The 25606-nt window shown below is 51.3% G+C and overlaps 1 protein-coding gene across 2 annotated transcripts in view; it reads right to left on the reverse strand.

The window, feature by feature from the left end:
- The window catches only part of LOC142563416 (hemocyte protein-glutamine gamma-glutamyltransferase-like), a 65753-nt gene that overhangs the window by 24694 nt on the left and 15453 nt on the right, over positions 1-25606 (reverse strand). For both annotated transcript variants that reach the window (XM_075673972.1, XM_075673978.1), the window contains exons 3-8: positions 22411-22671; positions 19455-19573; positions 18735-18842; positions 14544-14721; positions 13419-13551; positions 7461-7564 (exon numbers count right to left, since the gene is read on the reverse strand). In XM_075673972.1, coding sequence (XP_075530087.1) covers positions 7461-7564; positions 13419-13551; positions 14544-14721; positions 18735-18842; positions 19455-19573; positions 22411-22671 — 903 coding nt within the window. The remainder of the gene's footprint in view (positions 1-7460; positions 7565-13418; positions 13552-14543; positions 14722-18734; positions 18843-19454; positions 19574-22410; positions 22672-25606) is intronic.

Below are 25606 nucleotides of genomic sequence, written 5' to 3' on the forward strand. Positions count from 1 at the left end.
CTGTCTGTCTGTCTGTCTGTCTGTCTGTCTGTCTGTCTGTCTGTCATGAATGATCCTCTCTGTTGATTGTCACGAGGACAGTGAGTGAGTGAGTGAGTGAGTGAGTGAGTGAATAAACTTTATTGCAGGTCCGGCGAGGACGCGAACTCGTCGCGCACCCGGCTAGTCCCACGTCGGGAACGGCAGGTCTAGCCCACCGGCCCGGTCGCGGGCGCGCCGGACGGCCAGGATTTGCTTTTCTAGAGCGGGGCTATGCAGAAGAGAGTCCCACTCCTCTTTGGTGAACTTGGGGTATGTCGACTCGCATTCCCAGAGCATGTTAGGTTGAGTAGAGATCTCGCCGCAGGACGGGCAGGCGTCGTCGCGATACACGTCGGGGTAAGCCTCGTGGAGAGCGGACAGACACGGATATGTGCTGGCCTGTAGAAGCCTAAGCGAAACGGCTTGCGCCCTATTCAACTTGGGGGGAGGGGGTGGAAAGACCCTTCTGGACATGTAGAAATATTTAATAATCTCGTTGTGAGTAGCGGGAGCGTCCCTATGACCGTAGAGAGGAAGGGAGTCGGTGCTCCTTATAGAGGAAGCGCGGTCGGTGAAGTCACGCGCAGCCTCGTGAGCAGACTCATTGAGGTTCGGGGGAGCACCCTCGACCGACCCTACGTGAGCGGGAAGCCAGTGAATTGAATGGTTTGTGAGAGCATATGGGCTCGAGCCGCTAAGAAGACCAACAGCTTCCTTGGCGATGCAACCCTTCTGAAAAGCCCTAACTGCCGTTTCGGAATCAGTATAGATTTCGGGCCCACGACCGTCTAGCAGGGCGAGGGTGATGGCGACTTGCTCGGCGACTCCAGGGTCTGAAGCGCGAATCGAGGCGCTATTGGAAATCTTGCCGCTCAAGTCGACCACAACAACGGCAAAGGTCTTTCCGTCACTGTACTCCGCGGCGTCGACGAAGCTTGCTCTAATGTCGTGTTGCTTGATCTGTTTGAGGATGGCTGCTGCTCTGGCTTTGCGTCTGCCCTCGTTGTGGACGGAATGGACGTTTCGGGGCACAGGGGCCACTGCGAACTTGTCTCGAATGCACCTAGGGATCGGGGTACTGACCATCGGGAATTCCGGAAGGTGGTAACCCAGCTCTTCGAAGATGCGTTTACCTGCCGCTGTGGTGGTCAGGCGACTGAGTTGCGCGCGTTCTTGGGCTTCGGCAATCTCCTCGGTGGTGTCATGTACCCCCAGCTTCAAGAGATCCTCGGTATGGGTCCTGATGGGTAGCCCAAGAGCCCTCTTGACTACTTTGCGGATGAGAACGTTGAGCTTGTCTCGCTCCGCTCTGAGCCAGTTGTGCATAGAAATCGTGTACGAGAGGTGGCAGAGTACGAAGGCATTAATCAGCCTGAGAAGGTTGTTTTCCTTCATGCCTCGATGCCGTTTTGCGATTCTGCGAACGAGGCGGAAAGCATTGTCCGTCTTTGCGATGATATTGCGGATAGCAGTTCCGTTCCCCCTGTTGAATTCGACAAACATGCCCAGGACCCGAATAACGTCGACCCTGGGTATCACCTCCCCCCCCCCCCCCCCCCACAAGTGCGAAGTCTGATGCTGCTTTCGGAGACTGGCTTCCGATCTTTGGGTCTGCCTCCCTTCTCTTTTCTGTAAAGCAGGAGCTCCGACTTGGCGTGGCAGGATCGAAGTCCTCCCTCTTCGATCACGTCGATCGCCTCCTGCATGGCTTCTTCGACTCTGCCCTCGCAGCTGCCGGAGCACCATATGGTGATGTCATCGGCGTAGATGGTGTGCCTGACGTCCTCGACGCGCGCCAACCTCTCGGAAAGACCAATCATACAGATGTTAAACAGTGTTGGGGAGATGACGCCGCCCTGAGGAATGCCTCGCCTTCTGAGGGGCACATCTTCGGAGCGGAAGTCTCCAATGCGAAGCTTGGCCTTCCTGTCAGTTAGAAAAGATCTGACGTAGCTGTGGTGTCTGGAACCGAGACGCAGGTCTGAAATGGTCTTGACGATGAAGCTCTGGAGCACGTTCTCGAAAGCCTTCTCGAGGTCCAGACCGAGCAGAGCCTTGACGTCTCTGGAACGGCCATCCACAATCTGATGCTTGATTAGTTTCATGGCATCCTGCGTTGAGAGTCTGGCGCGGAAGCCGATCATGTTGTACGTGTAAACCTCGTTGTCTTCGAGGTACCCGTTAAACCTGTCGAGGACGACGCGCTCCATGAGCTTGCCGACGCAAGAGGTCAGAGAAATCGGCCTCAAGTTTTTGATGTTCGGGGCCTTGCCGGGCTTGGGAATGAGCACCGTGCAGGCCGTCTTCCATTCTGCAGGTACAATGCCGCTCTTCCAGGACTCGTTTATCTTGTCGGTCAGAAAGACAATCGACGTGTCGTCGAGGTTTCTCAACATTCTGTTGGTGACTCCGTCCGGACCCGGCGCAGACTTGCGGTTGAGCGCGAAGATGGCCTGTCTGACCTCGGCAATGGAGAAGTCTTCGTCCAGCTCGGGGCGTGGAGGGCCTGGGTAGTCCGGGAGTTGGGTCGACGGATCTCCGTCGCGAAGGACAGGCAAGTACTTCTGTATGAGTTTTGCGACGAGTTCATCGACCGTGTGAGACCTGGTGGCTTCGTGAAGAGCCCGGGCCAACGTATGCCTTTGATTTGACTTCGAACCGCTTTTGTGCTTCAGCATACCCCAGGATTTGCCGTTGCGCATCTGTCCGTCGATGGATTCGCAGAGCTCGTCCCACTGCTGCTGGCATAGCGCCTTGCAGTGGTAATCGATGACCTTGTTGAGCTCCGAAATCTTCTTTCGGAGTCTGCGATTGAGCCTTTGACCCTTCCGTCGGCGGAGCAGGGCGGTTTTGGCCTCGATCAGGTGGGCGAGTCCGCTGTCCATCCGCTCGACGTCGAGACCTGTTTCCACTTTCTTGGTGGCCGCGGAAGCGTCGTTCCGGATTCCTTCACACCATTCTTTGAGAGTGGCGGGTGGCCTGGCTCTCCCGGGGTTTTCACGAATCTTGCGAAAATGGTCCCAATCGATGAACGTGATTTCCCTGACCTTACTCCGAGACACCTTGAACTTGGTCTCGAGAATTAGTGGTCGCTGCTGAACTCCATGGCGGTTTTCTCCCAACCCACGTCTTCGACGTTCCTCACGAAGGCGAGGTCGGGTGTCGAGTCCCGGGTGACGGAGTTGCCGATGCGCGTAGGAAAATTCTTGTCAGTGACCAGAGTGAGGTCCATCTCGTTGGTGTCTTGCCACAGGTTGCGCCCCTTGGTAGTGTCGTAGACGTAACCCCAGATGCCGTATGGTGCGTTGAAGTCGCCAACGACGACCAAGGGTCGAGGGCCGGCCAAGTCGGTCGCCTTCTTGAGAATGGTCTTGAACTGCTGGCGCGAGTCTCTGGGGTTGCTATATACATTGAGGACGAACACGCTGTTTCTGCGCTGATTCTGCTGCGGAACGTCGAGCAGGATCTCAACCATGACATATTCGATTCTACCACTCGCCAGCTTGAGGCCGTGGGTGATATGAATTAGCCGTTTATCGATCAAGGTGCAAATCCCTCGCCCCCCGGGCCGGCCCGACACGGCCCTGTAGCCCTGGAGCGAGGCGGCGGAGATTAATGTTTCCTGGAGAGCAATGACCTGAGGTTCCGCACCGAAAGACCTGAAAAACTGCTGCAGAGGGGCTGTTTGTTAGAATACATTCTGCAGTTCCATTGCCAAATGCGAAAACTCTCTTTGGATCTATCCATTATGGCTGACCTGACGGACTACCACCTCACGGGGCAGTTAGGCCTGCGCAGACAGGACCTCCTGTCGCCGCTCTGGTGGGATAATGAAGTCTAGCTTCCTTTAGTATGGCGGGAACGGTTAGCGGTTGTACGACGGAGGCGGATGAAGCCATTCGCGCCTCAATGGCGTCGATGCGATCTGCGAGATCTCCGAGGCCCCTGTTGGGGTCCCCGAGCGCAACCTGAATTTGGCGAACGTTATCACTGAGGCAAGCGACGCTAGCGGTGACCTGTTTGAGGCCGTCTGCCAGCCCAATGAGACTTTGCTTAATCTCGCTGACTTCTGCAGACAACGCTCCCGATTCACATGTTTGTTTGAGTACTGCCCTGCGTTTGGAGGACGTCGCAGTACCGTCTACCGGAGCTGGGATTGGAGTCTCGGTGGCCGTGACTGACGCAGCGTTACCCGACACATTCGAAACGAGTTTCCTGATCTCTGCCATTTCGCTAAATAGCCTCTTGATAGTGTTCTTGATCGTGTTCTTGAGGTAGTCGTTTTCATTGCGTAAGCGAATGACTTCCGCGTCTCTAGCTTGTTCTGTGGACGGGTTGCTACGAGATGCCGGAGCAGCCTCGGTATTGTCGCTGGGCTTGGGTCGTGCCAGATCGGCCCAAACAAGGGTCGGCTGTTTTCCGCAACGTGTGGAGGCGGGCTGAGGCCCGGATGCTGGCTGGGTCCTGGAACCCGGGCGGCCCCTGGAACCGGATCTGGACCTGGATCTGGATCGCACCCGGGATCTTGACCTCGACCTGGCTCTGGAGACAGAGCGGCTCCTGGTGCGACCCCTGGAGCGGACACGAGATCTGGATCTTCCCCTGGAGCTGGAGCGGCTGCGACCATATCGGCGTTGAGGCGATGCTTGCCGGGCTTGATTCGCGCCCTCCATTGGCGCGAAATGTTCGGCGTTGATGGCGCGGGAGCATTCCCCCCGTCTGCGCCTCACGAGATACGGCGTCTGAAATCTCCGCTTGCACTCCTTGGCGGCGGTAAGGTGGTCGCCTCCGCACAGCTTGCATTCGGGAGCGCACCTATGCTGAGCGTCGGGGTTTGCTTCTTCGCATCCTCTGCAGATGGCGTCGTTGGGCGAAGGGCAGACGTCGGAGCGGTGCCCGAGTCTGCCGCAGCTGTAGCACACCTCCATTTGCTTGCGAAATAAATTGCACCTGACAACAGTGCCGCCGTACGAGACAACATTTGGCACCCGGTACCCTTCGAATAGGACCACTACGGTGCCGGTGTTCTTGACTCTTTTGGCGCCCAGTGCCGTGGGATTTCTCGGGTTGACGAGTTTTTTGTCGATCGCCGCGGGCCCATCGGTAAGGGAGATGCCTCGGATGACGCCCTTGCACGTGGAGTGGGGGGCGGCTTCGTAAGCGCTCACCTCAAACTGTTGACCGGCCACGGAGATGCCCTCGATGCCGATGTAGCGTTCAGCGTTGTGCCTGTTTGGTGTGCTGATCACCATTATATTTTGTTGAAAGTTTGGACACATCGTGTCGGTGTCCCGCGACGCCGAATAGAGCCCGGCATCCTGCCATATGGCGTCGGCGACTGCGGTAGGTCCTAACTTGCTGATACACAGGCCTCCCCTGGCCCGCACGACGATCTTTGCCTCCTCCTTCGGCAGCGGAGGCATCCTGCCCCCTCGAATGATCTTGCTTTTAATGCCCGCGCGGTCGGCGCGGCCCCGAGCGTTGGAACCGGTTTTATGCTGAACGTCGATCGCACTGGCATTGGGGGCGTTTCTCATTCTCATTGAACGTCTGGAAGCAACGAGCTGCCACCCGGAGTCTTTAGTGAAGTCCTCGGGGGCTAAAAACTCCCCTTCCACCTCACACTCCATCACAAAGTCCGTGGAAGAGCTTCCGACGAGAAGAGACGGGCGAGCGATGCCTCGCCGCGCGAACCCTAACGTGGTTAGGCACAACGCACAGTCATGGCGTAGCCGAAAGGAAAACGGCAAGAAATGCCACAAACGTCCACCCACATATAAAAGAGGGGTATGGGCGTGCTCCTCTTGACTTAACGAATCCGGCAATGTAGGATGTTCAGGGGTACACACTCGAAAAACATCCGAAAGGTTGACAAAAAGCAAGAGCCGAGCGAACCAAGTCACAGGTGGCTCAGACCCATTACTCAGAAAGTGTTCAAAGTCCTCCTCGCGCCCGCAGTCATCTCAGAGGCAGCGTCTGGAACACATCATGTTTTCAGAACAACCGACTACACTACCTGGGGAGCTATTCTGTAAGAGTCCACCTAGTGGACATGTCAATTTCGTCTGCTGCTGATGTGCTGATTGGCTGCGGCACCTCGCTGCCGCGGATGCGCAGCCAATCGGAACTTCAACAGCAGACGAAATGGACATGTCCACTAGGTGGACTCTTACAGAATAGCTCCCATGGACTCTTCGTTCCGCCTTCGAATTCCATCTGGGGTCTGCCGGCACGAGGCTAACCTGCTTTGTCGGCTATGGTGAGGAGTGTTATTTGTGAAGTATTTTGTCTTTCTAGATTCTCCAACTTCTCATTAACGTCATCATCTCCCTCTCTTGACATGAAAAAAAAAGAAAGAAACTGGAGTGTTTTTGTTTTGTTGTTGTGTGTGTTTGTTTGTGTGTGCCGTCGGCGCCTAGTTCAATATTCAACGCCTTTGCTCTTGTGTCGATTGTATTTAGCTGTATAAAGAAACTCGTGAGTCTTGATCTTTCCAACTCCCAAACAAAATGTTAGTCAAGCTTAGTTCGAAAGAAAGAGGCCGTGGTGGATGGCGCGCTTATTGTGCCTTCCTCCGAGTGTTTTTACAGCGAAGAGGCGCTTCTGGTTCTTATCGATATTTTTTTCTGCAGCCTTAGCGCACCCATCTCAAAGCCTTCTCGCGCCTCGTCGAGCTTAAGGTTCTTATCTCCGAGCCACAGCTTTTGCTCCAGCACCAACGGTGGTCAACGGACGAACGGTTAGAATAAACGCTGTAAAACTAACTGACCTGAACTTAGGTGAGTACTTACAATGGTTGACAGTAACTTCACAGATGTGACCCTGCAGCGCTGTTTGCCTATAAAAATTGTTCGAAAGATGAATTCACTGCTCCAACGAGCGTTTATAAAAACGCTGACGACACTCTCGTGATATACCGTTAAACCCTCTTCAGCTGCGGGCAAAAAATGAATAAAAACAGCGCTTTGTGCACCGACCCACGGAGCACCTTTCGTAATTTTCTAACAACCCATCTAATTACCCCACACTCTTCTATATTTGCCCTCTAGTTAGCCTTGGCATATGCCGCATACCTTCGAAATTTTATTGCGCAAGCTCGAATGACTCTCTCAAAGAATTTTCGTTCACATTTGGAGTGGAAGTTTGGAGTTGTCTAGGTAACCTCCCCGTCTTTCCTTCCTTCCCTGTCTCACTATCTCTTGGAATTGACATTGCTTCGCGGCACCTAAGCTCAATAACAGCTTCACTGAAAAAAAAAGTAATAAAACGCGCTGCTAATGGAGGCGTTCTTCGCCATTGCTGCACCTTTACGCATCCGTACCGTAACATGTAGGCAACAGCGCAACACAGTGTGCATTACTTGAGACCGGGAGATAAGCGGACTGCTCCCAATAGCGATCTTCAGTCTCATTCCCGTACATGCTGCGACATGTGCTTACGTATACTGAGGCCTTGAGGGGTTCCGTCGAGCACTTGCCAACCATCATAGCCACCCGGGAGGTCTGGTCTCCTCATCCACCCTTCGTTCCAAACGTGGTAGTTCCTATAGTAAACATTAGAAGAGGTCAAATATATCACGTAAAAACGAAAGAGAGAGAATGAGAAAGGGTGCGTGTATTGGCAGGAACAGCGAAAGGGCTGGCCTGAGAAAAGAGCCTCTCACCTATTGTCAGGCCGAGCCATCCTATTCCCTGCCTCTTCAAAAGAGAAAGGGAATAGGGTGCCTATTATGAAGCAACACATTCATGTACAACATTTTCGTATTTGTAGATTGACAAAAATTGGCTTACTTGTTTCATTTCTCCGAAAGAAATTATTGGTTCGGACGGCTCGTTTATGCAGGCGTCGGATTGGTTCTAGGTACGTTGTGAAAGTCCATGCCCGTGACTCAGTGCAGTGCATTAAATGAGATTGGATTAATCAAAATACAAAATGCGGAGAACGTTTGTTTGAAAATGTTCCCGTGCCTGGAGAAGAACATAACAGCTAGCTTGGAGCAAAGAGCTTCTATGTGGCATTGCCAATTTAGATGGTTGTAGAAAATGACGCCGAGATAGGTATAGCAGTCGGTGCGTTCGAGGGGACATTGAGTAATGGGCAATGAGATAGAATCAATACTGAAGGGTTTTGGAACGTGAATGAAGAAGAGTATATTTACTTTTTTATTACTATTTATTGTCAATTTGTCTGCTGTGAGCCATTCAGAAATTTCAGAAAGCTCTATCTCTGTTTTCTCTTCTATTTCCTTGACTTTGTTACCTGCAATTATCAAAGCAGCGTCATCGACATGGATTAATACATTAGCGGACGTTAAAATCTGGGATAAGTTATTGATATAAATTGTAAAAAAAACAAGGGACCAAGCACAAATCCATGTGGCACTCCTGTTCTCAGATGCTGAGGGGATGAGGTTATCGTGTTTATATAAAAGATTTGCTTTTCATTTCGAAAATAACTACAAAATAATCCAAGTACGTTGTTGCGAAACCCATAAGTGATTAGCCATGGTGTCAAATGCTTTTCTTAAATCGAGCAAAACAACTGCTACTAGTTGATTATTATGAAGAGCGTTGTTTATTGCCTGTGTTAATGTAAGTATTGCTGTAGACAAAGAGTGATTAGGTCGAAAACCATGTCGTTGAAGGCTAAGTACGTTATACTTTTTGAAAAAAGAATGAATACGTTTAGCAAGAAATTTCTCGAAGATGGTATTGATAACACTAAGAACAGATATGGGGCGATAGCATGATGGGTTAGATTTGTCTCCCTTTTTAAAGACAGGGGTGACCTTAGCAGTCTTTAATAATGACGGATAGATTCCCGTGTGCAATGAGTGATTGAATAAGCGAACTAGTATTGAACCCACTATGTCGATGTTTTCTTTGATTAACCTTACAGTTATGCCACCAGGTCCTGCTGCTTTTCCAACATTTAGATTGTTTACATTATTAAGTATTTCATCCAGATCAATGTCGCACATAACAAAAGAATTAACAATAGGAGTGATAGAATATGTGGATAAGTTGTGGCCGGGGAAGCATTCCTTCTAGACTAGGCCTATGTTTTCGAAATATGCATCAAAATTCTCAACAGTACTTTCTGTTACAATATCAGGAAGAACGCTGTGCTTGCTAGATTGGGAAATAACTAAGCCGAGCAGTCACTTACAATTATGTCTGGCAAAGAGGTAATTAGATAATTATAAAGTTATAAGCTGATTGCCATCAGAGTGAAGCGAGAGACTGTTGGCGGTCGCTTAGCACAATTTAGAGTTTCCAAAGGCTTCTGCGCCCGTTTAAACGACGGATCAACTCTTGTGCATTCCGGCGCACGAGCGGGACGCGAAAGGTAGTTTGTTTTTGCCCCCGGTCAAAGTACGCTGAGCGCGCGCGGATCAAGGCCGCTGTAAGCACTGCTTCCCGTGGAAATGCGTTCAAATCGCTATTTCAGTTGGATGGGCGAGCTGCCGTTTAAAACGTAGCCGGAGCGACTAATGAGCGAGCGAGGTTGCAAACGCGAACTGCACCAGGCGCATGCAGTATTTCATGCCGCGCCATTTTAGCTAGCGGAATCGCTTGACTCGAAATACCGTAGCTGCGAGCAAACAGCGCCACATATATATATAACCCGTTCTCACGGGCACCTCTGTCGTATAACCGTGCGCAGCGGACGCTTTGTGCGCAGGCAATCGCGAAACAATCAGCAGAGCAACTTGCGGGCGAACGCTTCTTCAGATCGGGCTTAAATAATGAAGTCAATTTTCTCGTCGGCCTTCGAGCGCGTGCGAAATTGCAGCGCTCTTTGTTCCTCGTCTATCGCTTTCTTTTGTGGCATTTATGGTGCATCAAGAAGAGCCGACTTCAAGGGTAGCTGTGACTGTACGAAGAAATAAATTGTGCAAATCCAACGCACACTTTGGATCGCGGGTGTGTAGGGAAGTTGTCGCGTAGCGGTCAGTCAAATGCTGTCAATATGCCTATTTAATTCCTGCATTTTTATCGTAAAGGAAACCGGCGCCCACGCATGTGATGTCACGCACCCGTGCTACGCCATGTGACACACGCGGTGGTCATCTCACAAGAGCTGGTTGGCGTATGCACGGTGCAAGTATACCTGGAATTGTGGCCTAATGGATAGAGGACCAAGATGCTGTGCTGGAGACGTAGATGTTCGATCCCACCATACTGTACGTTATTTAATTTCTTTTTGATGCGAAAGCATCCAATGAGCCATTGAGCGAAATAAGCCGGAATCTGTAGCAGCAAAACGACACCTAAATTCCCACTGGCTGCGATGCCACGCCACGTGCGCGCCTCGACGGAGCACAGAGGGGGAAATGGTCCACCTGCTAGTGCGATGGCGCGCCAGGTGTTGTGTGAGGAGAGAGGGCATCCCGCGACGCCACGTCACCCTCGGAAGCTTGTGTTATTCGCGCGTTCCTTGTCCGCGCAAGCTCTCGTCTGCGTTCTAACTTTGCCTCTGCAATCGCTATAAATATATTAATGTATAGAGAAAACTGAATAAATTAGACAGGAAAAACGTTGGCGGTAGTGAGTTTAGAACCTACAACCCCCTAGGACCCCACGCTCAGAAGCCGAGTGTCTTACCCACTGGGCTGAACCAGTGCCTCTTAGATAGCAGGCCTGTGCACTCTGCTTTATGACATCATGCTACTTTGACCGAAATTTCCATTGCCAAGCCCGGCGTGACGAAAGTGGTGACGTCAAAATCACCGCGGCTTACTCGGGAGCGTCCCCATTATGTTCTGTGGCAGGCGGGCAAGGTAGCATGCATGACGTCACGGATGGAAGTGCACCGGCCTTGTGCTGTCTAGGAGGCGCTAGCCAAGCGTCTCAACGCGCTCGCTAGTCCGCGAGGAGTTCGTAGGAGAGATAGAGATTCTTGTTTAAGGAGGGAGAAAATTGGGGTAAAGTGCAGTACAGTAACTGCCTCTCAGTTGAGGGCACCTCAACCGCGCTGCACAGGGGGGAAGGGGAATAGATAGAGGGGTGAAAGAGGGGCGGCGGCGGCGGCTAGAACGCCGTGCGCGGGCAAGTCGGTGGCCTTCGCCTATGAGGCACGGTGACGCGCCTAGTCGTGACGGAGCAGTGGTTCCTGCGCGGCGAGAGCCGCGTCACACATTTGACGAACGTTGCCGACGATGGTTGGGCACTGGACGAGCAGGGCCCGGAGTGCAGCAGCGAGAGCGGCTATTAGCGCGTCTCTGGGTTCGCTGTTCGCAGCGTTTGGAGGGCCGCATGACGGCTCAGCTGCGGCTGTCTGGTTGTTGCGGCCGCGCAGGGCGTCACTGTACGATCGGGCCTGCGGGGAGCTAGCAGACGTAGACGGAGCGGCCGTACGCGGCTCGGTCAGTGCGGCGCCGGCTAGTTCAAGCGCTTTTTTGCGCGATAGGGGCCGCTGAGACGAAGACAGCAACACGGCCGCCCTTCTCTCGCGCTGCCACTCAGGACAGCTCGGTTTGGTTGAGGGGTGACGGCCACCGCAATTTACGCAGCGTGGCTTTTCGGCGGGGCATTCTCCTGTGGCGTGCGACTCACCGCAGCGAAGGCAGCGGGCGTCACGGAAGCAGGTGGCGCCTGCGTGGCCGAAAACGCCGCAGTGGTCACATTGTAGTGGTCGAGGCAGACGGGCACGAACCGCGCGGAGCTGCTTGGAGAGTCTCACGTTTGTGGGTACGGAGCTCCCGGCGAAGGTAACAGTGACGCTAGCGCCACTCCGTGAAAAAGACAGCACCGCGACGGGGGCTTCGATGCTTTCTTTCACAGTGCGGGCGTCGAAGGATGGGTCGACCCCATAAATGACACCTACACAGGAGTTGCTGTGCAGTGCCTTCGAGCGCACCGCCACGTCACTGATGTCGCACACTGCGAGGAGGGGCGCCAAGTCGGCACCGCGCGTCACATCCGCAGCCACCACATTGCGACGAAAGTTCACGCGAACGCATCTCACACCTGGAACACAGGAGAGTTGGGCCGCTATACTATCCCGTGAGAGTGCCAGGAAGGTTGCTTTGCTCCCGGTGGGACGGTATAGAACCGTGACTGAGGTATCGTTAGCGACACCGCCGTCAGCGTGTGGGGAATGCGGCTCGAAGTCGACGAACCGTCGAAAACGGCGGCTCCTTCTTGCGGGCTTCTCCGGCTGTAACGCTGCGGGCTGGCAGGGTTGGGCGTTTTTGGCTGCCTCGAGCAGCTGCGGGGAGTTCCGCGGGTTGAGCTCCCCTGTTCCCTCAGGTACGGGGACGGGGGTAGGCGCTCTCGGCCGGCTCTTGTTGGACGAGGGGCCGTCAGCTGGGTCGTCGTCGACGGGAGCGGCCACCGCCGCCGGGAGCGATCCCTCGTCCGCCGCAGGTGCGGTGGGCTCGCTGTTGGTGAGCGGGGGCGACGAGCAGGCTGTCGGCGACGACAATGATGGAAAATCCGGCCGGACAGGACTTGCCTCGGGCGAGGTGGTCGCGTCCGTGCGGGAGGACGTAGTGTCGGCACCAATCATGCTTGCGGTTGGCAAGAAGAAGGTGCCGGCACTCTCGTCGGTGTCGCCGGTCGACGGGCAGCTGGCATCGTCGTCGGTGGAGGCAGCCGACGTGGGGGCCTCTGAGGTGGTGTCCGTTGAGGCGGACTGTGCGGCGTGGTGGCCGCTGGGAGCAGTCTTCGGCGCATCAAAAGGAAACGCGCGGAAGGAAGTATCCAGGGGTATTGGAACGCGCGCGGATGGCGTCGCACTCCCCTGCGAAGGTGGGCATGACGGCGTGGAGCTCGCCGAGTCGGCCGACAGTGCACGCAGCATACGTGTCTTCAGCCCGCACTTCCATCGCAAGGCAGGAGGCGATCTGCCGGTGCGCGGCTGCCGTCCACGCGGCTGGTGCTGCAGGGCTCGTCGGGACTCCGAGTCGTCGAAGCCAGGAGATGGCTTCTTCGGCCTCTTCCTCTGTTGCTTCTTCGGAGGGTCACCCATGAGAGATGGGGCCTCCGTGCAGAAGCGTGGCTCAGTAGGTCGTGCCAGCTGCCGTGCGAGCCCTGAAAAGGGCTGCGCTCATGAGCGCGGTCGAAGGCGGAGACGTGCGCGCGCGAGTAGTGGCGGGCGAGCCGTAGTCGTCGGAGCGAGGGGCGATGCGACCGCTCGCTTCGAGTGTCCGGGAACGTCTCTTCGTAGGACCGCTCAGCGGCGTTCAATTGGACATGTATGCTTTCGCATTCACAACTAATAAGAATTGCCTAGGTGTACTCGAACCTTTCTTTAAAGCGTGAGCTTTTCGGCATGACTGCAGCAGCACCTAGCAGCCATGGTCAGGAAAGTGCGGGAGGGTTCCCAAAGAAAGCTTCGCTTTAGAAGAAAGAAAGAAAGAAAGAAAGAAACAGCGAAGACGCCGCACTCACCAAATGCTGCCAGCCATTTGTGGTTTTGCTCCCTCGTTCGTGAACCTTATGTCTAGTACTTGGGCGCCATTGTCCGTGTGGACTGACGGGAAGTTAGTCACGACCCGGGACGGCATTCCCATGGCACGGAGAACTGTAACGTAGACCACGTAGACGTAAAATTAAGCGCAGTCGCAAAGGAGCGGGTCCTGGCTTGAGAGTACGTCGCGATTCTCTACCGAATTCTTATAAAAATTCAGAACACTATGATGGCAACACGGGGGAAGTCCTTAATGAGCGTTCAGGTTCGACACTTTCTGAAGGTAATGTTTAAACGTTTAGGCACAATAAAAAAAGTCGTGAACGGAGAGAGCGAACATGCAAGAGCGTCGGGAGTTTCACTACTTGTTTGGTTGGTTGTATTTGTTCATATGAACAAAAACTTTCAAATGACTAGCTTGCTGGGAATGTGACGAGAGAGATGAGCGTCTTTTTTAGCTTCACATTAGCTCAACAGTGGCAGAAGTTGGTAACTTTCACAATGTCTCTGCGCGTGATCGCGTCTTAAGCGGCCGATGTCTTTCTGCGCGGGCTCGGGGCTAGAGTTTGACTACCAATCAGGCCGTTATTTATTTTTTTTCTATTGCGAATACCGTGCTGCTGCTTGCCGATCCAGTGAGTCTGGCTTAGGAATTCAGAGTAAACGTGTGTATATGGAGATTATGCTTTCAGCTTCTGATGACAGTAACTATACAGGGAGGTGAAATGTCGCCAGCAGCACGGGAACTGGAGGTATAAAGGCAATCTTATTTTCTTTCGACACTGATTCATATGTTAAAAAACTAAAATAAATTATGGAGTTTCACGTGCCAAAACTACTTTCTGATTATGAGGCACGCCGTACTGGAGGACTCGGGAAATTTCGACCACCTGCGGTTCTTTAACGTGCACCTAAATCTAAGTACACGGGTGTTTTCGCCCCCATCGAAATGCGGCCGCCGTGGCCGGGATTCGATCCCGCGACCTCCTGCTCAGCAGCCCAACACCACAGCCACTGAGCAACCACGGCGGGCTGATTCATATGTTAACCAAATACGACGTGTTCGCAAAACATGTTCAACTAGGTTTGCGCAGCGGTCGCCTTACGGGTGTTCAGGACCCCAGCGAAGGTGAAGCACTGGCCGTAGAGTACCGTGTTTCCGCCCAACTCCATGTATTGGTTGATGATGGCGGAGGATGAACTCCAGGCATAAGGGTGGACGCCGTTGGAGTAGGGCGGACTCCACTTTCCTTGGATCACACCGTTGTTGTCTTTGGAATTTACCTGCAGTCCGCGAACATGGTTTAGCTAAACATTAAGCCAAGCTTCCTGTTAAAAAAAAGTGACGAATGCTTGCCAATAAGCGAATTTCTAGTAAAGCAATGAACGGGGCTAGTTGGTCGACGTTTATGATTGTATGGCGCTTAGTGTTACACTGACGAACATAAGGAACAAGACGCGGACGTACGGGGCGCAAACTACCAACTTGTTTAATACTGTTAAAGAACACGATTATATACAAGGTGATGTGGCGGGGGGGGGGGGTATAAATAGATATGACAAGGTGACGACATGTGATGATGTGGTAGGCCGGAAAACATCCTTCACTTGCACCCATTGGCCCTGGCAAAATCGACCTCAGCTTCGATAAGCATCATGGACTGAGTGCTTACACACTTCTTTTTCTTTTGCTATCGCAAGTGCTTCCTATATTTGTCACTCCATTTTTGTTTTTGACGTGCCAATGACTGTGGTGCTTTCTAGTAGCGGAGCGCATTTGCACTCTTTGCAGTGCGCAGCCAAGTTGCTAGGCGCTGTCAGAAGCTGGCACGTGTATTTTTGCTCCCGTAACCTGTCGTTTAGACATCGTCCGGTCGGCCCGATGCACACTTTCCCGCAATGTAGCGCGATTTGGTAAACCACTGAACTAGCGCATTCCACGTACTTCTTCACGTGCTTAGTCTGACATGGTGTAGCACTTCTTTTTCCTGCTTTGGATCCTGCGCCTAGCAACTGCACGCCCCAATAAGTGGCGCATGCCGCTAAACCTAACTAAAACAGTCAACATGACATTCACTCGAAAGAAGTACTCTTTAAATTTCTCTTACACCTTGAATGATAGCTAAAGTAACACAGTTTAAATGTCTAGGTGTTTAGTACACCGCAGAATTATCATGGCAGAAACAGCTTACCTATGTAACCGCGAAGGCAGGGAAAATTCTAGGTCTTCGCAGGAACTACAGAGAATTCAGCCAGCCTTCACGAGAGCTGCTATACAAAACGTACGTGACTACGTCCTCGAGTACGCCTGTGTAGTGTGGGACCATCTGACGGCACGTGACATTGATAAACTTGAGAGGGTACAGAATCTAGGTGTGCGGTACGTGTCTGGTCGACACAAAGTTAATTTCAGCGCTACGGGCGCTAAGGAGGAATCTAAATGGGATACCTTATAAGTACGACCGTCTGGAGCTTTTTCATTCCATGTACTACGCTACAATTGGTATACAAATGGGCAAGTATATGACGCCACTTCATTACCGGTCACAACGCGAGGACCATGAGCGCTAAAGGTACGAGAAGTTCTGTGCAAGACAGAACTGGTTAAGAAATCATTTTTTGGTAAAACTATATACAAGAATGGAACAGGTTGCCTTCCGGTATCGTCAATGTCGTGTCAAATGATATATTCTGTTTGCCCTGTTGAAGCGACTCTACTTTCCCGTTTCCTTGGCCTTTCTCTTGTATATTGTCCATGTATAACTTAACGTGCTTTGAAACTGTTGTCTCACACGTTGTGTAGAAAAAAAAAATACTCTGTGAACGTTTCTAACTGTTTATAATACCTCCCCCCTCTCCTCCCACGGTAATTCCTTTTGGCGACTGTGTGCACTGAATAAATAAATAAATAAATAAATAAATAAATAAATAAACACTGATGTCGCTAATGAACGACATCTTCTCAGTGAGCGGTAGCCGCGGCGTAAACGGCACGCGAAATCTGCTTTTGTTACGCACGTTTAGGGCTCAGCCAAGCAGAGCGCTGCGCTCTTAGAGTTGTAGAAATTAATCGCGGGACACAACGTGCCTGCGTCTAACGTCTTTGCACGCCCTTAGCCTGCACAAGACTATAGGCGCATGTGCAGATGCGCAAGAAATACCGGCGTAGGGCTCGGCACAAACCGTCCTTGTTCATCGTTCAGAAGCATCAATGTCTTCACCCGCTTCTGGAAAAGCAGAAAGCTGAGCGCAATGTCAGAAGCTGTCTTCCTTCTTTGCTACAGGCTAGAAATTTGAAGTTGTCATTTTTGTAGTGCAGTGGGGCATTTGCGCTGTCTTCGACACCATAGATCATATGCCACAGTTCTCTCACGCCAGTTCTCTAGTGAAAAAAAAAAAAAACTTAAGCAAAACGAAAATTAACATCTTCTGCTGCTGTCAGACTAATGAATGTGGAAGCTGCGTAGACCTTCCTCTGACGTGTGGATTCTCACTGATTACCTCTGTCTTCAATAGGGAGATGAAAACTCTCCCGCCTCTGTGTATTTTACTCCGAAATTTCCGCCTCCTCTTGATGAAAGAGGCAGAAAGGCACGCGGACATGATGAAGCCATGCGGACAAGTGTATAATATCATGTAGAGCACTGCGTGGGCTCGGGCCGGCCAAGCAATAGTTGACTCGTGCCCGGGCCGGGCTAGGCGCTCCGGGCTCGCGTCGGGCCCTGTCTTCAATCGGGCCCATAATGGACCCGGGCATTATATTTGCAACTCCGCAAAACTGAAGCCTGTAAGAGTGCAACCCTAATGAAATTTCAGGTCATTTGTGTCAGCCGCTTTCTGGGAAACTCGGGGCAGGCAGGCCACTACACAGCAGTGATACGCTGCACAGATAAGTGCACATGTTTTTATGTAGCACTAGGCGGGTCCTCTGCAATTTTAGGTGAACAAAGCAGCATTGAATATCCCAAATTGATGAAAGAAAGACAACTATTTCCTACGATGTTCCGATGCACGGTTTCTACCTATACGTGCCGAAACAAAAGAAGAGAGAGCCAGAATTTGCTCATATTACATTACGAAACACGGATGCCTAAATTGTCGACGATTAAAGAACTGACACCAATAAAAAGGAAGCAGAGTAAAGCATTCAAAACGGCATGTGCCGTGTGACAATATGATTGCGCATGAGCATTACCCATGCGTGTCACCAATTTGCATTTATTGGGGCTAAAAAGCTTCTAGTTGCAGTGTATTATGGCATCCCTGAAAACCAATAGACCATTGTATTTAACTTTACATTCGTGCCAAGTCAATTGGTTCGAGTTACATCAATGTAGCTTGGAATTATTATTTGAGATTATAAAGTGTGATGGAATGGCTTGTGGTGAGTACGGGAGTGTGCCTATGCTTCGTCATATGTTGCTGCACAACTATTTGGAAAGTATAGTACGGTCGTTATTATCACACTTTAACACACGAGCATGGTTAACAGACGATGTATTTTTCTTTCTCTTACCGACGAATTTCTTTTTCAGAGTACCAACTCCAGCGGAAAACATGACGCAGTGAAATCACTGTATTCCAAATAATCAACTTCTTTTTCCATGTCCTCCTTGCTAGAGAGTAGGTAGGTGTTGATCCCGTCTCGGGGACAGTTGCCTGCTTGCTTTCTCCTTATTTGCCCCTCTGTCTATTATATATGCCTGTTTTCTTATCGAGTAATCGAATAATAATTTGTGTGTGCTCGGCTAGCATGGTTCACAATAACAGAGAATCCGACCATGCTTCGTTTAGGCTCAAGGGCTAATAGGTCGAACCAAACCGGGTGTGGCCGGGGCGGGCCGGACCCGGATCTTTGGGGCCCGGGTCGTGTAGGGGCCTAGTTTAAACAAACGCATAGCACTTTCGGGCTGGTGCCGGGCCCAGGCCTGACAGAAAGGCCGGTGCAGTGCTCTAGTACTATGCGACACATCGCCATGGGGCAAGACAAAATGAACTGCGCCGCACCGGTTTGCGAACCGGTTCAGTGTTGCGAACCGTCATAAATTTTATTTCCCCCGAGACGGAACTCAAATGGGAGCGCGTTGTACCGGAACACTAACCGAAGCGGTATTTCTTCCAGTTCGACTCCCTGCATTAAACCCTATGGCTCGTGCCTCTAGCCTTCCTTGTGGCTTGTCAAGGTCATGAATCCCGCGTCGCCACTCGTACTGGTCGGGAAAGTGTGTTGACTTTGCCAACGTTGCTCCTACTTCGTGTGGTCTGTGTGCGGGAATGAAAACGAGAAGTGCACTTACGCCGGAAGTAAGCGCCCGCGACACGGCGATGGGATTCCCCCTTTCGGAAATCGGCAGCTCGCGGATGTTTAGGAGGAATTCAGCAGTTGGCAGCGTTGCTTTCTCGAACTGAAAGAAACCAGTAAAAAGATTTTGTGCAAGACAAGCTTACTGCTTGGCGTTACGCACTAAGCTTCCGAAGTAAACAAGCACACACGTACAATTCGATTGCCATACTGAATCACATATGGAGTCTAACAAATCAGTTCTGCGGCAGTACTCAAGGTGGAGGAAAGTTCATGAGAGGGAAATATTGACATTAGCACGAAACTACAAAGTAGCACAAAACTACAAAGGAGACCCATACGTGTTCCTCTAAAAGACAAGCCCCCTTCACCTATAAAGTCGTGTAAGACAGACATTACTGTCCTCTCCGTACATCTCTGCGTGCGGCGTAAACTCCTAAAGTGAGTACTAACGAACGTTCTAACGAGAATAAGCGACACAGGGACATGGTACAATGGCTGGAACAATGTCCAGATTTCTTGGGTATGTTTTTCTTTTTTTACATGGTGGGTGCCAACAGCGCTGTTCAGTGCGCAGTATTGCACAACTATAGCTTCATAAGAACCACGAGGAGGCCTTCAGAATTTAGACGGAGCTCTGCGCCAACTGTGACTGTCCGCGTGAGACACAAACGAGAGCGGCCCCTTTCCATTATAACAGCAGCTCGCTTCGTACCTGCCCGTAGTACCACTCCTTGGGATCGGGGCGCTCCACCTGTCCGTGATATACGAGGCCTCTGTCTTGCATCACGTAGAAGGCCCGCGCCTGATCGTGTTCCATAAACACGAGGTCCCCTGCGAATTACGTGTAGTGTAACACTGGTGTTCAGCAGTATATGCAGGGATGAATTCAAAAGAACTCTAAATTCCCAATCCATCCACTATGCGAGAGCATATATGTATATATATATATATATATATATATATATATATATATATATATATATATATATATATATATATATATATATATATATATATATATATATATATATATATATACCTGACAATAATTTACATCGCAACGACAGCCCCTGAAGACACCGACAGCGCACGTGAGTCTTGTTCACAGAAACCCATTCCCAGTTGACAGAAAGAAACACCAAATCAGGAAAGTAAACCAACTAAACCCTCGCGTGTTGACATCTACCACGATTTCAATGAAAAAAGCGGGTTCAGACGTATCGATACGAACTAATCCCATTGGAATACGCAGAGTGGGTTTCATATTTGCCCAGGCATTTGCTGCAGTTTCGATGCTAATGGTTAAGAGCCAGGCGTCTGTCATTGAGCCTTGTCAGTCATTGACATACTCGCTAAATATGACCTAAATCTATGGCACAGAAGCGTTACTTAATACATAATGCTGAGTTAGGTGAAACTTAGACATTTCCATTGCTTAAAAAAAAGAAAAGAAAAAAAAACACGGAAGAAGACGAACAACGTATTAGAAGAACACAGAAAAGACGACAGGACAGATAAGATAAGCGCTGGAAATATCTTAAACTCATAAAAGTGTTCCTGCACTCTGCCTCCACCAGTAAAAAAAAATAATAAAAAAGGAAAAACATCCTTGGTGTCTTCAGCGAACGAGTACAAGCGCGAACTTCAGCAGTATAGGCTTGTTTTTATCGTCCCCAAGCTATACCCTAACTATGAAACACGCCAACTCTGTAGAGATAAACGTATATATTTAGATGCAACGACGTTCTCAGAAGCGATTTCCTTCTAGACTCCGCTGGTGGGTCTCGACCGCATTCGTTATATGCACGAGCAAGGCGCGGAGTAGGCGCCGGAAGATGTGCATATAGGTTCTGGACTGTCTTCCATGGCGACTGCGTGGAGCTGCGAGCATCGGGTGCAGCTGTTGAAATAATACGGAAACAAGGAAGCGGAACGCCGTTGGTGACGCTATATCCGCCGTTGTGCCGCCCGCCCCGTCACGCAGAATGACACCGAAACTAAGCAGCATCGGACTCGATTGGGCGTAGAAGGGAGATCACCTGCGAAGAGTCGAGGACTTCCTTTCGTTAGCGAAATAATGTACGTGCCTGCCTCGAGCGAGACAGTGAGGGGTGTCTGTTAAATTAAATTGCCAGGTTTTACCTGCTAAAACCACGATCTGCTGATGAAACACGCCGTAGTGGGAGACTCCAGATTAATTTTGACCACCTGCAAGTTCTTTAAGGTGCACACAGTACTCGGTACACGAGCGTTTTTCGCATTCCGCCTCCATCACAACGCGTCCGCCGTGGCCGGGATTGAACCCGCAAGCTCGCGACCAGCAGCGGAGCGCCACAGCCACTGGGCTGCCTCGCTGTGCCTACGCCTCTGTTGCAAGATGGCGAAAACATCCGGGGCTTTTCTTTCCCTACTAAGTGCGCCTAAAGGGCGTATACGGAACATTCTGTGTATGCAACATCCTGGTCTCAGTTTCCTGCGCTGCTTGCGCATGCGTTTAAGAATTTTTCGCCTCGAAAGTGTCTGGACCTATGTAGCGGACGCCTTTAAATCTGGCTTCTCCACAATAAGGGGCACTGTGCAGAGATGTTCATTTGTGCAGTTTTCTTCGTCGTGCGGGTCGCAGTTAGTGTATCTATGCATGCATGCAGGCGGCAACGTCACCACTGTACAGATGCATGGATTACGAATAATACATAAATGAGCAAATGTACAAATTTGTACTAATCGACGTAGAAACCGTGCCCCGTACATTCTGAGGCTGGTGCTAAATGTATTTAGGACATGGGGTGCCTGGATGCGTCATAAGGATCTAATGCACCGTGGTTCGATCCCCGTACGCGGGGGCCGGATTCTGATCCACGCGTAAAGCAAAACCTTTCGAGTACCGTGCACTGGGCGCACTTTAAAGAACTCCAGGTTGTCAGAAATAAACCCGCGTCCTTCCTACACCACGCCGTTTCTCGTGGCTCCTGTGTTACTTCAGTACGTTAGAACCGATTTTTTGTTTTTTCGCCAAAGACCCAACTTCTTCTTACCTTCATTAAAGGGACATCTAGGGACAATTCTAAAGCGCAAATTCTGGCCGTAAGTGTGCTCATGGGGAATACATGAACTTCTCATCCCCGGCCCTGCGCGAACGGAGCGAAGCGCCTTCCCAAACGTGCCAGCGGCAGCATCTGCGCTGTGGGAGGGGAAGGGAAGCGGGGGAGAAGGAGGGACGCTCAAGGTTGATCGAAAGGAGCGTTCGCTAACGCAATCTCTTTTGGAATTGTGAGACGCAAATGAATTAGGTGCCTGTATCATCACCTCTCCGCGGCAGGTCGAAGTATTCCAAGCTTTGCAGCCGGGAGCGGTCAGAATGCACGCGTCAGTGGGAATAAGCAGAGGTCGCCCATGCGTGCCGAATTCCGATCGGTTACTTTTACTCCGCGGCTAGCTGGCACCTGCTTCTCACAACCCTTTTCTTGCCGCACTCTTTAGAAGTTCTTATTCAATATGATGGTGAAATCATATCGACTGTGGTTAATGTAACCTTTATTTCGCGAAGCCTACTTCGCCAATCGTCTTCCTGCGCGTTATTTGATCTCTGCGTGTGTTTTCATGTGTTGCATGTCTTCGCGCGTATAGGTGTGCGAGTTAGCACGAGGCGCACCGGCAAACACACTCACCATTGTGCCAGGGGTTGAATAGAATGTAGAGGGACTCCCTGACTCGAAAGTTCTGTCCGTCGCCTGTGATGGTGAGAATCCAGCGGCCTACGCCGACCGTCACAGGGATCTGGATGCGGATCAGGCGCATCGGGCCCTCCTGATGCTCAAGGGCCAGCGTCCACTGATCCTGGCCGGCTGCGGGATACGTGGACACAGACTGTGGGTTCCCGGGCACCGGAAGCTGCACCAGGCTGCCGTCGCCGGGCTGCGGATTGTCACCTGCGCGAGGCAACGCGTGGCACTGTCGCGGGAGAGGGCGTGAGAGCTCGTGCACTTCGCTGTGAAGTGGGCATGAGTTCCCGCCAGAAAGAAAAAAAAAATCGCTTTATTCTTTTTGCTGGAGTGTTGTTTTCCTCGTGAGGTGCCCACTGCTTTATAACTTAGGACAGCCCAAGTACTGGAAACTGTGTGACTGAGGATGGGGTGTGACACTGCTCTACCTTGCCTTTGTTTGTAAGTTACACTGTTATATTAAGCTGGCACGAATCAGAATCAGTTTCAGAATCAGTTTATTCATGACAAAATGGGGATAATTACAGCATATGTATATACAGAAGGAGGTCCCGTAGTTATAAACTGATAGGGGACCTCCTGTGCATGATGAATAGAATTAATAATACAAACAACAATGGCAACATGTAAAATTTACGAATAAATGTTTTAGGAGACAAGGCATAAATGAACAGAAAAGCAGCATATGAACGTATTAAACAATAAGAAGGCTTCGACTTAGTCAACAAAAGGTGGAACTACAAAAACAGCTTAAGAACAAAGAAGGTAAAAAAAGAATATTCGGGAGAGAAATAGAGAAACAAAGAGAAAGTTAATAATACAACTCATACTATACTCAAATGGGAAAGTCGGAGGAAGCTAAAAGAAAATGCTTACTGATACTTACCGATAAGCCGGAAAAGGGTATCGTAAGGAACATCTGTTCTTTTTTATTTTTTTCTTGCAGACAAGTGATACTGTTACGTGGGAAGACGCAGACGAGAAGCTACACACAAGTATAGTTACAAATGGCTACGCTGCACTTCGCCAAAAGGCAACAAACCGCGCTAGCCTCCAAACGTCGTCGTCGTCTCCACACCACTGGCCTCTTCGTCATCGTAAATAATGGTCTGTAGCCCTACCCCCGGCGGCAAAAGCGCCGTCCCTGAGCCACTAAAGGCCGGTCTCGGAAGCAATGTAGTATAGGCCTTGAGCCTACTGACGTGCACGGCATCACTGGATACCAGAGCAGAGGGTGAGGTAGAACTGACGGGAGCAATTTCGTAAGTCACTGGCGTCACCTGGTGTAGCACGCAGTATGGCACCGTGTATCGGGAAATGAGCTTCTCTGAAAGTCCGGTATGACGAGAGAGTGACCACAGGAGCACGAGCGCACCAGGCGAAAACTGCGCGTTATGGTGGCGGGCGTTGTATAGGCGCTGCTGACTGGCTTGCGAGGAGAGCTGGTGTGTTTTGTCGGCCATACTCACTTGTTGAGGTCGCAGCAGGAGGAAGTGTAGTTTCGAGGGGCAAGGGCCGGTTTGCGACCGTACAATAAAATGGAGAAAATCCGGTGGTGCCATGACGAGACGAATTATAATCAAATATGACGTAAGGAAGGGCAATGTGCCAGTCATGGTGGTCCTTCAAAACGTACACGGACAACATATCTGTGAGGGTACGGTTCAACAGCTCTGTCAGTCTATTGGTTTGAGGATGATATGAGGTGGTCAGCTTGTGTTGAGTGGCACAGGAACGCACAATGTAGGCGATAACTTTCGACGAAAAGTTACCAGCACGGACAGTAAGCAGCTGTCGCGGGGCGCCATGAAGCAAGGTATTCTCATGCAAGATAATGTCTGCGACGTCAGTGGCATAATTGGTAGGAGACCCCGTCTCATGGCGTATCGTGTGGCGTAATCGTTGCAACGGCTAGCCATTTGTTCCGAGAGGATGACGTGGGAAAGGGGCCGAGGAGATCTAATCCAAGACGGAAGAACGGTTCTGCAGGGACTGTGATCGGCTGGAGATTATCGGCAGGTAGCACCTCAGGAGTTTTTTGACGCTGGAAGGAATAACAGGCAGCAACATAATGTCAGGCGGATCGAGCGAGACCGGGCCTATAGAAGCGGCGGCGGACGCGGTCGCACGTGCGAGATACGCCTAGGTGTCCTGCAGTGGGTGGGTCACGGAGCTCAAAGAGAACAGTCCGTCGTAGATGTTTGGGCACGACAAGAAGAAAATCAGGGAAATGGGGGGGGGGGGGTATTCTGTAAGAGTTGTTTGGATCGCACCGCTAGTACGATCTGTTGGGAACTCGGCGCTGACGCCCGTGGTTGTACCTGGGTCGCAAGCCCCAAGGGTAGCGTTGGCCTGGCGGCCTGGGGTACAACTGGAAGCATCCGAAGGTCCCGGCAAAGCATGAGTCGACTGGTAACAACAAAACAACTTGTTTATTTTAACATCGCAAAGAGTTGGCGGTCAGGTTTGACCGAAGTAGAGAGACGGGAGAGCACTTCACTCAACAGAAGAAATCGGAGCCCTCCTTTTGGCGTCCGGGGGCAGCTGTTTTTATACTCTCGCAGTTGAGGGCAAGAAGGAACCCCTCAAAAGACGAGCACGTGAATGTACAATGGGCTAATGGTGACGCACACTGTCGTAGCGCGGCCGTAGCACCATGTCGAGCACGATCTCGTAGCACCCTGTTGTAGCGCTGCCGTAGCACCCTGTCGAGCACGATCTCGTAGCACCCTGTTGTAGCGCTGCCGGTCGGGCACAATGACTGTAATGAGATGATAATCCCTGCTTTCGCATCGCCTGGTTCGGGCACAATGACTGGAATGAGAGGGTGATCCTTTGCGGTCGCATCGCCGCAGTTGCGCCTGGAAACACCTGCCGATGAGCGTTGCGGCGACGACGATCTGGCCAAAATGTCTGCCGCCCCGCCGCAGTCGCGCCGGCAAAACCACGTGTCGCAGGCGAAACGCAACAGACCGCCCCGCCGGGGGAAGGAGATCCCGATGGACAGGGGACTGCATCCGCTGTCCGGAGGGATGTCGCTCGATGATGCTCATAACCGAAGTCGGGCGTCCCTCGACGTTTCTTGAGCGCAGCGCACAGAGAAGGCCTCGTTCTCTCGTTCAGGTTCGCACGGGACACTGCA

This window comes from Dermacentor variabilis, chromosome 1 (genome assembly GCF_050947875.1).
Source record: "Dermacentor variabilis isolate Ectoservices chromosome 1, ASM5094787v1, whole genome shotgun sequence".
In the NCBI taxonomy this organism is placed as follows: domain Eukaryota; kingdom Metazoa; phylum Arthropoda; class Arachnida; order Ixodida; family Ixodidae; genus Dermacentor; species Dermacentor variabilis.